The following is a 14,736-nucleotide window of genomic DNA, read 5'->3' as shown; positions in this document are numbered from 1 at the left end:
TCCGAAAATCCAATGGAAAATCCCATTAGCTTTTTGTCAAGGGAACCAGGGAGATGCTGTTGAAATAATCTATATTTTATGATCATGTGTTGTAAGTCATGCTAGTTAGTTTCATCCTTTAGTTTATCTAAAGAGACCTGAATGTGCACATGTCTGTTTGCAGCGTGTTATTGAGCATAGGATCTTGTAACATGTGATTGGAAAAGGTCCAAAGGTATAGTGCTGTGTAAACTAAAAAGAAGTGTATAAAACCTGTGAGATTCTGTTATTCTTTAGACAGACACATATACTCTTGGCGGACTTGACGCAATTATTCTGGCTCTTATACTGCTGTACAACAATATAATAATTCCTTCAATCAGCAGTATGTCTGTGTTTCTATTTTTTATATATTTGGTTATGTCTTGAGTGTCCACGAAATTGCTAACTTAAATCATCGCTGCACCACCCTATAGTCATAAGTCCTGCTATCAAAGAAAGACTCCAGTCTGAATAAAAGCAGTATAGTTCACAGTGGGCTGTAGTCCTCTCCCGGATCGTAGCAGCTCTCCTGATGTCCCGGCAGGGGGAGGCGGGGGGAGACGGAGGGTGGGTATGATGGCTTTTGAGAGGGTAACGAGAGGCGATGGATGGAGGAAGCAGATGCGAGATGGGAGGGTGGAGGAGGGAAGGAGTTGGAGTGAGGAAGAGGAGGCAGGGAGTCGGAGTGCCTTTGACTGGCGGACGGGGTTTTGTAGTAGGGAGACAGGTGGGAGATCCGGGGGGGAGACGGGGGAGAGGTGAGGGCGGGGTTCACAGGGGTGTAGTAAGGAGGCAGCACACCCACGAAGTTGAAGCTGCAGGCGTTGAGGCTGGAGGTCCGTCGCGGGCCGACCATCATGACGGTCTTGGTGTAGTTGTTGAGGGTAGAGACTCCGGCTGACATGCAGAGAGTGAAGGCACACCAGGCCATGCTGACGGAGACACAGACCAGAGGGGTTTCACTGGGACGTTACTTTGTAGAAGGGGAGTGACTGGGTGTATACTGGGGCCAGTCAGAGTTCGACTTAAAGGTCCCCTATTATACTGTTTTCATAGTAATCCCCTCTGTTTCAGCCCTGTTTCAAAAGTGCTGATTCTCTGTCTGTTACTTTAGATGAAAATAAGGAGCCACTCCCCACGCCCCTCTGAGAGATATTTGGTTAGAAAGAACACAATGGTGCTCTAGGAGGAGATTCAGGTGATAGGGTGGGGGGGGGTTACCTTGGTTGGTGATTGGCTAATGGTTACACAAGACAAAACATCGTTATGACATCATAAAGTGGCCAAAATCTGATCAGCTAATTTTCAGACAGGTTTTTATATAAATGGATCAGGACAAAAAGAGAGAGAATCTTTTTTCCTGAAACTTTCAGAGTCTCTTTACACAGAGGGGACACATGTTGATGAAGAAGAGACATGAAGAAGAGGGGACACATGTTGATGTAGAAGAGACATGAAGAAGAGGGGACACATGTTGATGTAGAAGAGACATGAAGAAGAGGGGACACATGTTGATGTAGAAGAGACATGAAGAAGAGGGGACACATGTTGATGTAGAAGAGACATGAAGAAGAGGAGACACATGTTGATGTAGAAGAGACATGAAGAAGAGGGGACACATGTTGATGTAGAAGAGACATGAAGAAGAGGGGACACATGTTGATGTAGAAGAGACATGAACAAGTGGATTTTGTATAATAGGTGACCTTTAAGGAAAACGACTTGGAAAACTAGCATGATTTCCTCTTTTCAAAAAAGCAAGACCACCTCTCAGAGCAGAAGAGAGGCTCTCAATTCTCTTATATTCAATGATATGATACATTTCATACACTGTATGAGGGCCATCGCAGGAAAAATCATTGTGAAAAATACCATTTCTTATTAGCTTATCTAAACTAATAAACAGGTATTTACCCCACGGCTCCAGCAGGCTTTATTTCTATTTAGAAAACAAGTAGTTTGTTGTTTTACAGGATATACCTACATAACTAGTCTTTCTTGCAAAGCCTGAGACTCTTTTCCATTCAAAATGTTACTTGAAGGAAATGGACCATGCAGACTCTGTTCGAACACGTTTAAACCATAGACTGTATATATAAAGGTTTAAACACAAAGAGGAAAAGCTTCCCGAAAAGATCTGCAGAAGCTGTGGTTGTAAAACTGTGATGCTACAAAGAATGGATGAAAAGGAGAAGACTGAATGGAAGTGTGAAGTGATCCCACATGAAGACTTGGAGGAATTGATGTAGAAAAAATGTGTCTGGGCAGAGCGGGGCCCAAAGAAAAGCTTGTTTCCATGTCAAGAATTTGAGTTTGTCAGGCAAGGACTCAGCAGGAAGTCGTGAAAACATTCCTCCATACCAAAGGGAGCGACAAATATGGTTTTCAAATATGCTTTGCACGTTAACTCACAAACCCTCAGTACTCTATGGTCCAAGTCAAAGTTGACTGACTTTGATTCTTGAGACTTTCAAAGAAGTTTTAGGTCTCTACAGAGACCTCGACTTCAGATAAAAAGCTCCAAAATGTCTGGATCTTGAGTTATCAGAGATACAAACAAACTTTAGTGGCAACCTGGCATACCGAACTACATGATCAGTGATGACGTTAGTAGTGAAGACAGTAACTCCCATCTTTAATAAAGCTTTTGTCATTGTTTTAATGGAGAGACGCCTAGTATGGAGAAGCAGCGTTCATTTATTATGCTCCGAATATCTGGAACAAACTCCCAGAAACCTGCCGGTCCGCTGCAACTCTTACTACTTTTAAATCCAGGCTGAAGACTTTTCTTTTTGCCGCTGCTTTTAATTGAACTATTCACATCTCACACTGCACTGTAACTTTTATCCATGTACCTGTGTTATTCATGTTTTATTATCTTTTATTATTTAAGACGCCGTTTTGTAATATGCTTCTCCTGCACTAATTCTTAATGCTCGTAACCTCTTAAGACCTGTTCCAGCACCTCTCTCTGATTTATTCCTGCGTTTTGATGTTAAAAAAATATTGTTATTCCCTGTTCTGTTATTGTGTTTGTTAAGAAGCGTTCAGTCAGGATGTGGATATGTTTAGTATCTTTTGTGTTAAATAAATAGTTATTTCCTTTTCTGTTATTGTGTTTGTTAACCCTTGTGTTGTGTTCAAAAGCTGTTACCGTTCATGGTGTTCGCGGGTCAATTTTGACCCATGATTTATTTCAGTCCAAAACACAACAAAAAAATGACTATCATCCAATATTGTTTTAACTACATCATAACTAACTTATAATGCATTCATAACCGTACAATCCTGTTGTAATTTAATGTTATGGCCCAAAATACATTACACCACATATTGCACACGTGCATGTGTGTGTTCAGGTTCAAGTGTTAGTGTACATATTCTTTGAGAAAGGTCGAGTTCCCGTGGGGGGAGGGGGGCAGAGGGAGGGGAGACCAGGTGCATGTTGCGAAAAAGTATTGTTACAGTGGATGAAGGGGGTGGGGGAGGGGTCTCTAAAGTCAAAGATGAATCTTGATTGGGGCGAAATTTGACCCCGAGTGACCCAAAACATTTTAGCTGGGTCTCCCCAAATTATACACCTTTTTTTTTTAGAGACCTTCAGATTTGCCTAAAATGGTCAAAATCAGTTTTGCAGTGTTTATATATCTGTTGTGGGGGATATCATGAAGCCTTGTTCCGATAAAAAAAACTAGAGCGTAGTTATTATATAATTTTAACTTGAAACGGGTCACGGGAGACCCGAACACAACATAAGGGTTAAGTGTTCAGTCAGGATGTGGATATGTTTAGTATCTTTTATGTAAAAAAATATTGTTATTGCCTGTTTCTTACTGTGTTTGTTAAGAAGCGTTCAGTCAGGATGTGGTAAATGTCTTTCATTTTTGTAAAGCACTTTGAATTGCCTTGTGTTGAAAGGTGCTATATAAACAAACTAGCCTTGCCTAGTAGCAGAACATGTGTAAGTGTGTTTAATGGACTCACTAGAAGGCCCAGGAGTAGCCGTAGCTGTGAGGCTTGAAGTCTTCTGGTCCCATCGAGGCGGTGGTCTGAAACACCTGCATGAACATCATGTGACCCACCATCCCAAGCAGACCTGGGAACACACAATCAGGAAACTAATGTTAGTAAACTAGTCCTGGTGAGTTCCTTTCTTTATTTCCTGCTTCTTTACACATACTCTCTCCAGTACAGGTTAGCTCTGAGTGTTAGCGATGCTTGCTAATGTAAACAAAGACCATATTACGTCCAAAACATGTCGCGCATTGTTTCTGATAGCAACTTTCTGATAGTGTAAGGTGTAAAGCCAGCCCACATTTCAGATATTACGTCATATCGGCCTCAAATCTGCTCCGTTGTACCCCCGTTTTTAGAGATGTGGGTACGGAGGAAAAGAGAGAGGGTTTTGTTTTGTTTTCTGACACTTTGTGAGTTCCCTTACACACATATTTATGTATAAAGGACATTGTCAACAGCTTTAAAGTCAAAACTGCTCCACCTGCTCAAAGATTGTTGGTCCACCCTGTCAGAGACTTTCTGACTCAGCCTATCATAACAACCTAATAAGGCTGTCCGACAACATCATGGGACCTAAAGCATGCTCTAACAGAGAATATGAACTGCTACCATCTAATGGGAGATTCACTAAAGTCAGACTGAAGCACCCTTTGTGCTCCAGTCGGTCCTCAGAGCTGAATCCAGATCAAAAGCACGCTGAAGGCTCTTTGAGCAGGTTTTCTCTCACTGATTGTGCTATTATGTTAAATGTTTGTTATTTGTTTTGGATGTACTGTGTCTTGATACTTGTCTGTTGACGTTACACATGGAGCTGCTGTGATGCAAGGAGCATTTCAGACTTGATCTGACCATTAAAGTATTATCGTGTTAAAAAGTTGTATGATAGGAGACCTTTAAATAGTGTCCTCACCTCCCAGGACCGTGGAGAGAGCAGCGAAGGCGTTGAGCAGCTGTCCGCAGCGCTGCGTGGACGGGCAGAAGGTCCGGATGCAGAGCTGCACCGACAGCAGAGAACAGCTGATCATCAGAAGAGCCACGTACAGGATCTCCAGAGTGACAGAAAACCACATCATCGCTGGGGAGGCAAGGCAATTCAAAGTGCTTTAGACAAATGTAAGACATTAAGAGCATAAAACACATTTGAAACATTAAAAAGCAAAGATAATAAAACGTGAATAACACAGGTACATGAATAAAAGTTACAGTGCAGTGTGAGATGTGAATAGTCAGGGTTCATACACTTTTTCACCAATGATTTTCAATGACTTCTCCAGGACCTTTACCTAATTTTCCATGACCAAAAATATTACTCTTTCTCAGCGGTACCACTGAAAATGGTTTATTTGAACATGGAACAGGAAAATAAGGTCTGCATATGAAACATGTTGTGCCTATCTAAAACAAATCAAATAGGCTTACTAGCTTCTACACGCTAAAGCCACTAAAATCTCTCACCAGCAAAACACCTCGTCAGTTAAATGCCATTTTACATTTCATTACTATACGATACAGTATTTATTATCATTATAGTATTACTATTTTGGCGATTAGATAAAATATAAATTATATTTGATGCAACTTTATTTACATTTCCATGACTTTTTCAAAACTTTGGGAAAAATATTGTTTTCCATAACTTTTCCAGGGCCTGGAATTAGCATTTTGAATTTCCATGACTTTTCCAGGTTTTTAATGACCGTAAGAACCCTAAATAGTTTAATTAAAAGCAGCGGCAAAAAGAAAGTCTTCAGGCTGGATTTAAAAGTAGTCAGAGTTGCAGCGGACCTGCAGGTTTCTGGTATTGTTCCAGATATTTGACAAGACCCCTAACCAAATTCTCACTTTCCTCTACCCCTGGTCTTCCTGTGAAATTATAGTTCTTTTGACAGTTTTCTAACCATTTTATATTCCTTTCATCCTTCTCTTTCATCCATTTTGAATCCCCAGACAACACATGTTCCCTGTTTTACTGTTACCCGAACCCATCTTTGACCTTTAAAACCACTCCACTCCCAGAATTAGGATATTTAAACCTGTGTTAAGACTTCCCTCATGAATCTTTGGCCTTCAACCCACAGGCAGGAGGACGACACTGATGAAGGGTTTGGATAACAATCAGATAACTAAGAAACACAAGAGAACGTGATGAACATATTTACCTATTTCAGATCCTGGAGTCAAAGTATAAAACCCTCGACATTTCTCCTCTAGGAATCAAAAGACAGATAAAAAAAACACAAAAATAAATCATTAAATATTTTAAAACAAATAGTTTTTTTAAGTAGTGAGATGTTAAAGTGACCCCCACAGCAGTGATATATTGTAGTACAATGCGGACATGTTTACTTTACTGAGTATATAACTATCCTTTTAAAAAGTATTTTCTTTTATTGCACACTTTCACTTCTCATGTTTATATAGGACTCTCTTGAAAAATATATGTTTAATCTCAATGAGACCTATCCTGGTTAAATAAAGGTCAAATAAATAAATATGTTTTTATTCTATTTTATTTTATCTTTTATTGGACTTATTCATTTAAAGGTAGGGTCGGTAAGAATGGAGAAACCAGCTCGAGTGCGCTAGAATTTGAAAGTACACAACCGGAAAAAATCTGCCTCTTCCTTCAGACTTCCTTACAGAGCCCCTCCTCCAACACACACGAACGCGCACATGACCTATGAGGGCACGAGATAAGTTTGTGCACAGATGGAAGGCTGACAGGCAGGTAGGCCATTCAGTTATTTTAGCCGGGCCGGCTCAGATGATTGGTCGTGCTTTTTACAGCGCCACGGCTTCCACAGATGACATTTTTGTATGTATTTATTGTCAAAGCATTTCATATATTCATTGCTATCGGGATGCTAAGAGCATTCCATGGAATATAACAAAAAGTGTTTCTGAAGGGAATTACCTACCCCACCTTTAAATTCTTGGTTTATAAAAATACCCTCTCTTAATTTATTGTAAATGTTTGTCCAACTGTTGTTTATATACAGTATGTATACTTTTTTCACATCCCCAACATTTTCTTTTCATGTGGCTGTCACGAACTTGGAAACACAAGGTATTGAACTCAAATGCACGACCCAGGAGGGGTGCGTTTCACTTCTCTTATTTCTCATTTCCTCGCTCCTCGGTCTCGGTATCACCGGAAGTTGATTTGTCTGCGCCATCTTGAGTACCGTCCCAGTGGCCTTATTTGTGCCGGAGGACCGAGGACCGAGGATCGAGGACCGAGGATCGAGGATCGAGGACCGAGGACCGAGGATCGAGGACCGAGGACCGAGGATCGAGGACCGAGGATCGAGGACCGAGGATCGAGGATCGAGGACCGAGGACCGAGGACCGAGGATCGAGGATCGAGGATCGAGGACCGAGGATCGAGGACCGAGGATCGAGGATCGAGGATCGAGGACCGAGGACCGAGGACCGAGGATCGAGGACCGAGGACCGAGGACCGAGGACCGAGGACCGAGGATCGAGGATCGAGGACCGAGGATCGAGGACCGAGGATCGAGGATCGAGGATCGAGGACCGAGGATCGAGGATCGAGGATCGAGGACCGAGGACCGAGGACCGAGGATCGAGGATCGAGGATCGAGGATCGAGGACCGAGGATCGAGGATCGAGGATCGAGGATCGAGGACCGAGGACCGAGGACCGAGGATCGAGGATCGAGGATCGAGGATCGAGGATCGAGGACCGAGGACCGAGGACCGAGGATCGAGGATCGAGGATCGAGGACCGAGGACCGAGGATCGAGGATCGAGGATCGATAATCGAGGAACTACCAGACCATCCTCCGGTGAAATCCTCAGACACTCGCCCCGCCCCCTTACTGTGTATCGCTCACTGATTGGACGATGCAGCGCATGCACTGATCTGGCTGCTGTCAGACGATCAGCTGTGCGGCGTCATCACAAACGGACGTCGCTTCACGTGACTCTCCGGAGGAAACGACGTCCCATTGCTCTTAAAACTCATTTCCCTGCTTCTCGTGGTTTCCTTGCGTCTCTCCATGCTTCCCTGGTGGGAGGGACTAGTCGCAGGGAAACCACGCAAGTGAGGGACGCAAGGAATCCATTTAACCGAAGTGAAACGCACCCAAGGGTAGGGAGTCAAGGAACCTGGAATGAAACGTAACAGGTGAGTGTCAAAACAAAACAGGAAGTGTGAGACAATACAAAAATGGACTAAACAAAAACATGACTTAGACTCAACACTTTTGACGGGACACAACAGTGGCCCTAATCCTCTTCCGTACAATTCTTATCTTTATACATTTACATACCTATCGACATTTACAAGTACCAACAGTATCAAATAGGATAATGACAGTATGCTGATATTTCCCAGAACAAACTCTCCATAGTTTTCCCATTATAAAAGAATCCTCCAGCCTGTGCATAAAGTGTATATTATACATTGAAATGAACACTGCAATCTAATTACTGTGAGAATAACCAGAAGGAGGTAAAGAGTGTTCACGTCCTGCTGTAAGCTGCTGGGAGATTATCAGATTTGTGGAACCGGCCCTACAGGAAAAATCTGAGTAGCAACACAAACAAGACTCTGTGAGTGCGTCTTGTTTTTCATTTCACTTATTATTTCAACACGAAAGCATTTTGTTTTCTCCCCGTAAGAGTTTCTTCTCACGACTGCAGACAATGCTATAAAATAGACACATTATAGAAATAGGAACAAGCTGTTTCTGCAGACGGTTAAGCTTCTTTGTGGCCAAAAGTGTTTACATGACAGCTGCCATAATCAGTTTGAGGTTAAAAACTACGGTGGCCCTGAGAGTTCAACACACAATTGAAAAACAACAACATTGTGTTTTCTCACTTTGCTGTTTTTTTAGTGCATGTGTTTTCAAATTGGTCAGATTGAGGGAACAGTTGTATTAAACTGATAGCAGATTATAGGATCTGTTCGGATTAAACCTGCTGTTAGGGGTTTTATTTGAGTTTCTTAACATGAATGATTTTTGTCTTTTAGTTGTGTTTTTTCCCCCTGACTCTGCTAGTGAGTTCATTGTTTTGCCAATGTGTTTGCATGACAGCTGTTTGAGGCTAAAAACTATGGTGGCCCTGAGAGTTCAAACAAAGGAGAACAGATGCAAACAAGAACAAGAAAAAGTAAAAAGCTTATTACATATTCACAGCGTTTAGAAAAGTGAGAAAAACTAAAACAATGTGACACAATTTAGTTTCAAATTGGTCAGATTGAGGGAACAGTTAAATTAAATTGATAGGAGATTATAGGATTTATTAGGATTAAACCTGCTGTTAGGGGTTTTAGTTTAGTTAACATTAATGATTTTTGTCTTTTAGTTGTGTTTTTTTCTCCTGCTAGTGAAGCAATTTTTTTACCAATGTATTTGCATGACAGCTGTTAAAAATCAGTTTGAGGCTAACAACTATGGTGGCCCTGAGAGTTCAAACAAAGTAGAACAGATGCAAACAAGAACAAGAAAAAGTAAAAAGCTTATTACATATTCACAGCGTTTAGAAAAGTGAGAAAAACAAAAACAATGTCACACAATTTAGTTTGTTTGTCTTAAAACGTGATTGCTTTTACTCCCTTTTGTATCAATGCTGTGCATGTGTTTTCAAATTGGTCAGATTGAGGGAACAGTTAAATTAAACTGATAGCAGATTATAGGATGTATTCTGTATGAACCTGAAGGGAGTGGGTTTACAATAAAACTGAGAATCTGTAGTTTCTATTTTGGTGTTTCTTTTTTTTACATAAATGATTTATTTTCAGCCACACATTGATTGTTTTTCTTCCTCCACTGCTAGGAAAGCCATTTTGGAGAAAATAGGAACAACCTGTTCTGCAGACGGTTAAGCTTCTTTGAGGCTTGTTTACCAAAGTGTTTACATGCCAGCTGCAATAATCAGAGGACCGCATATGCCTCTAAATTACGCTGGCCCATAAGCTCGACACACTGGGACTTAACAACACAGATGCAAACAGAAAATGTGTGAGAAAAATAACCAATTTCAAGTTTTTAAAAACTCAATTTGCAGCTTTTTTTGGTATTTATTTGTTCTCTCCCATTGCAGTGTTTATCTCTAAATGCTGTGCATGAGCGGTCTTATAGATTTGTCTTCATTGCCTTTATTTTCTCCATTTGCCTATGTTGTGTTTTAAGTGACAGCACAGAGCTCTCAGGGGAACCATTCTACATTGATATTCATTTAAATGCTTAGAGGGCCTACTTTTCTTGCGTGTGCATTAGTTATTACTCTGAAACACAATTCTTCATGACAGCATTCCAGAAAAATGTCATTAAACCGTAATTAATACTAGGAAAGTGCAAATATTCGCCTATGTGTGTCCCTCAATTGTCACTCCTAGCTCTCTTACGGCCCGTCCACACGGCGGCGTGCGTTGGAGCTTCAACGCTTCTGCCCATTCACTTTGAATGGGGTGACGTCACGCTTTGCCGAACTGCATTTTGGTTCCGTCGCGTCGCGTTGCTCGCTTCAAAAGTTGAGCAATGTTCAACTTTTGAAGCTTCGACGGAAGCGTCAGCCAATCAAATCATATGCCAGTACAAGCTCTAGCCAATCAAACCGCGTGCTTGTGTGTCCGGGGCGGGAGATTCATGTGATTGGTTGTTGGTCGAGCTTCAGACACGCCCGCCGGCAAGCTTCAACGCACGTGTGGACGCACCGTTAACGCTTTAAATTGGCCATAGATACAAAAAAAAGAGACATTTAAAGAGATCAAATTAAACTATTTTCTTTGATTTTAGGGACCAGACTTAATTGATTTAATCAAGAAAATAGTCTGCAGCTTAAACGAAATTGTCTAAATAAATGTCAGTTGCGTTCCTATATAATTTGCCACGTGAAAACTGCTGCTTAAGTTGTACAAATGATGGTTCAACAACATGTGTAACATTACTTATCAAATAATACCTTCATTTATACATAAATAAAGGTATTTGCTTTATTTCGAACCATTACCAAACTATTAACCATAATAAGGATCTATTTCTCTATATATGTTGACCTCCTAGTAGGTCAGTTAAAAACTTTGGGCTGCACTGCGGTTTCATTCAAACTCAATCCTTACAATCAGTTGCAAATCAGCCTCAAATGAGACGGTTAAAACCCCGCCGATGTTTGTGAATCCCATTAACCTTTCTCTCTCTCAGGGTTTCTAATCCATAATTGAGTCATGCTGTTGAAGTCTAAATCTCTGTGAGCAGCACGCACACGCACGCGCACGCGCACGCGCACGCGCACGCACACGCACACGCACACACACACACACACACACACACACACACACACACACACACACACACACACACACACAGACACAGATGATAATCCTCTTTGGGCACACACACACACTGAGACACACAAATGCAAGTTAACACACCCGTGGCCTCATTTCACATCATCACCTTGGATTGCTAGTGTCCTATTTCATTGTGTATCGCACTAGTGCCACAGTTACTCTCACTTCCTGTTTCTGTATCCTTATCTCTCCTTCAGATTATCATCGACTTCACACAACCTGATCAACATTTATGACCACGGTTTAGAACATCTAATGCTGATTGTTGACTGTAAATCTTGCTATATGTATAAATGAGTTTTTTCCACTTCTGTAAAATAACTTTTGACCTTTCTTTGTGATCATTTGTGACAAGGAGTTGATTTTTTTTAGTCTTGTTTTCACCTTTTAAGACACATTACTTCTTTTTAAACACAACAGTAATGATTATTAACTAGTTCATATAATTTTAAATGTTTGTTTCACTCGTGCTTAATATCTTTTTATGTTGCGTGATTTTATTTGTTTTCAGTCGGTTGAAATTGGGGAGCTATTTGTCTGAGTGTAAGCAAAACCAATCCATTCAGTCACGTTTTTCCCATCCAGCCAAAGATGCACTTTAGGGTTTTTCTCTATCAGATCAGCATTGACTAAATATCTTGCAAACAAACCTGATTTAATTTTAGGTAAGAACATATTCTTATCATTATCTACCCAAGATCTCAGTTATAATATATATACCTTGAGAAATAACAACACTAACAACAAAAACGTTTCTGATACTGACCATAAGTAAGTTGAATTAAATCTTGGAGGTAAATATGAAAGTATGTGCCGGAGCGCCACTGGGAGGAAAGACCTCCTGTGGAGCTCCGTGGTGGACTACCTTGTCACTTGTCAGTGCCATCATCATTTTAGGTGTTGATGGTAGAATCTCTTACCCCAGGCGTCTTTGTAGATGTTCTCCTCGCAGATGAGGAAGAGTCCGGTGTGGAAGGTGGGGAAGACGAAGCGGTCGTCTCCGGTCTCCCAGGAGAAATGGATGTTTGTGGCGTTGGCGACTCCGGGCACGGGGATGCAGTTTTGGTGTTTGACCGGAGAACACAGCGGTTTGGGAACCTTCTGCTTCCCCTCGCACCAGAAGGAGGACAAGAGGGCGAAGCCGGCCATGAAGAGGGAGGCCATGGTGTGGAGGAAGGAGAGGCGGGGGGATCGCATCTGCTTCACAAACGCCTTCATCTGGGGGTTAGATGGAGCCTTGGGGAACAGGTGTAGAGAGAATCAGAATCAGGTTTATTGTCAAGTAGGTTTACACATAAGGCAAGGCAAGTTTATTTATATAGCACTTTTCAACACAAGGCAATTCAAAGTGCTTTACAAAAATGAAAGACATTAAAGGTCACATATTATGCAAAATCCACTTTTCCATGTCTCTTCTACATCAACATGTGTCCCCTCTGTGGAAAGAGATTCTGAAAGTTTCAGGAACAAAGATTCTCTCTCTTTTTGTCCTGATCCATTTATATAAAAACCTGCCTGAAAATGAACTGATCAGATTTTGGACACTTTATGATGTCATAACGATGTTTTGTCTTGTGTAGCCATTAGCCAATCAGCAACCAAGGTAACCCCCCCCACCTTATCACCTGAATCTCCTCCTAGAGCACCATTGAGTTCTTTTTAACCAAATATCTCTCAGAGGGGCGTGGGGAGGGGCTCCTTATTTTCATCTAACAGACAGAGAATCAGCACTTTGGAAACAGGGCTGAAACAGAGGGGATTATGGGTAATGCTGCAAAGATCTGTTTGGTGTTTCAGCCAATCAGAGACAGGTTTTGTATATATCTGAGACCTGTCATATATTGATGAAAAACCGTATAATAGGGGACCTTTAAGAGCATAAAATAGCATTAGAAACATTATATTTGACAATACCCCTAACCAAATTCTCACATTCCTCGACCCCTAGTCTTCCCGTGAAATTATAGTTCTTTTGACAGTTTTCTAACCTTTTTATATTCCTTACATCCTTCATAGGAGCATTTTGCTTTGGTGTAAATTGTGCATACATTAATGCTGTAAAATTAATTAAGGAGCAAAAATAGTGCTTTTATAAAAAAAAATATTGTAAAATGAAACAATAAGAGAAATATTTACACAAAATATAAATCCACAAAGAATTAAGTACAGTAAACATAGGACAAAATTGTAGAATTTAATGTGGAGAACTGTGTAGATTTTAAAAGAGCTAAGAGAAATGTGCAAAATATTCGAATGGGTGTGCAGGATTCAATGAATTAAAATGAACATGATGTGCATTAAGATGTGTGCATATTTTAAAGGGTCAAATATCCAAAACATATGGAAAACTAAAAGTCAGCTCGATATTAAAGTGCACCTATCATGCTATTTTAAGGCATATATTCTGGGTCTCGGATATATCAAAATATATAAAAACATGTCTATGATGTGTTTTTCTCAAAATACAAACAGATCATGCATTTTAGAAATCCCTCATACCCCTCTATTCCAGCCCTGTTTAGAGAAACGCGGATTTTGGGTCCTTAGCTTGAAAAAAAAAAAAAAGAGGAGGCGGAGCTAATGCCTGATCAGAATTCTACCGGAGATAAAGCTAAATTCTGCTGTGATAAAACGCCATCCTGTTCTAAACCACATCAAGGATTATTTCTGAAACAGTATGGAGCTCAAATTATTTTTCTCTTGCAGGTTTATCACAAGGTGAGTTCCTTTTGTTATTTCCTGCTTTTTAAACACATGTGCTCCACAGTACAGGTTAGCTCTGAGTGTTAGCGAGGCTTGCTAATGTAAACAAATACCATATTACGTCCAAAACACGTCAGGCATTGTTTCTGATAGCAACTCTCTGTGGGTCCGCCATCCGAAATTACGTAATATCGGCAGCAAATCTGTATCCGCTCGTTGTACCCCCGTTTTTAAAAGATGTGGGTACGGAGGAAAAGAGAAAGGGTTTTATTTTCTGACGCCGCGTGAGTTCCCCGACACACCGGGGGGGGACATATTTCTGTATAAAAGACATCAAAAAGTGCATTTTGCATGATAGGTCCTCTTTAAATTAGATTTGATATATCTTTTGATCCCAAATTGTGATTTTTTTGTCACAGCAGCATGTTACCGTTATATATACAATGATCTACTACACAAATTATCTATGTTTAGGGTGTTCTTTTTGTAATGTATTTGATAATTTTCTCTTTTTGTAACAGTTGTTTTGATCTTTAGAGATTATGTCAAAGGTTTTTCATGTAAAAAATGTTTTTTATTACCAAATCTTAATCTCAAAAGTAACTGTCAAAATACATTTAGTGGGAAAAAATGACAATAGTGGCTCACAAAATGTAGTGAGGTAGCATTCAA

At 40.7% G+C, this 14,736-nt stretch overlaps 1 protein-coding gene across 1 annotated transcript; it reads right to left on the bottom strand.

Moving 5' to 3' along the window:
• Positions 1 to 508: 508 nt before the first annotated feature.
• On the bottom strand, positions 509 to 14,239 carry LOC117480024 (germ cell-specific gene 1-like protein). Its single transcript, XM_034127178.1, has 6 exons — positions 14,219 to 14,239; positions 13,748 to 13,771; positions 12,282 to 12,597; positions 4,949 to 5,113; positions 4,006 to 4,117; positions 509 to 953 (listed from the first exon to the last, which is right to left on the bottom strand). Exons 1-6 carry the CDS (start codon positions 14,237 to 14,239, stop codon positions 509 to 511), a joined length of 1,083 nt encoding a protein of 360 aa, XP_033983069.1.
• Between the last annotated feature and the right edge of the window lie 497 nt (positions 14,240 to 14,736).

This window comes from Trematomus bernacchii, unplaced genomic scaffold, assembly GCF_902827165.1.
Source record: "Trematomus bernacchii unplaced genomic scaffold, fTreBer1.1, whole genome shotgun sequence".
Taxonomy (NCBI): Eukaryota; Metazoa; Chordata; class Actinopteri; order Perciformes; family Nototheniidae; genus Trematomus; species Trematomus bernacchii.
This window is presented reverse-complemented; position numbering and strand designations above follow the sequence as displayed.

What these genes read in the sequence shown, in the direction of transcription:
- LOC117480024 (XM_034127178.1), bottom strand. Translation starts at nt 14,239, where the DNA reads ATGGCGGACCCACAGAGAGTT. An exon ending in TGGCGGACCCACAGAGAGTT is followed by an intron (nt 13,772 to 14,218) that starts GCTATCAGAAAC and finishes GATATATCCGAG; the next exon opens with ACCCAGAATATATGCCTTAA. An exon ending in TCTCTCCACGGTCCTGGGAG is followed by an intron (nt 4,118 to 4,948) that starts GTGAGGACACTA and finishes GTGTGTTCCCAG; the next exon opens with GTCTGCTTGGGATGGTGGGT.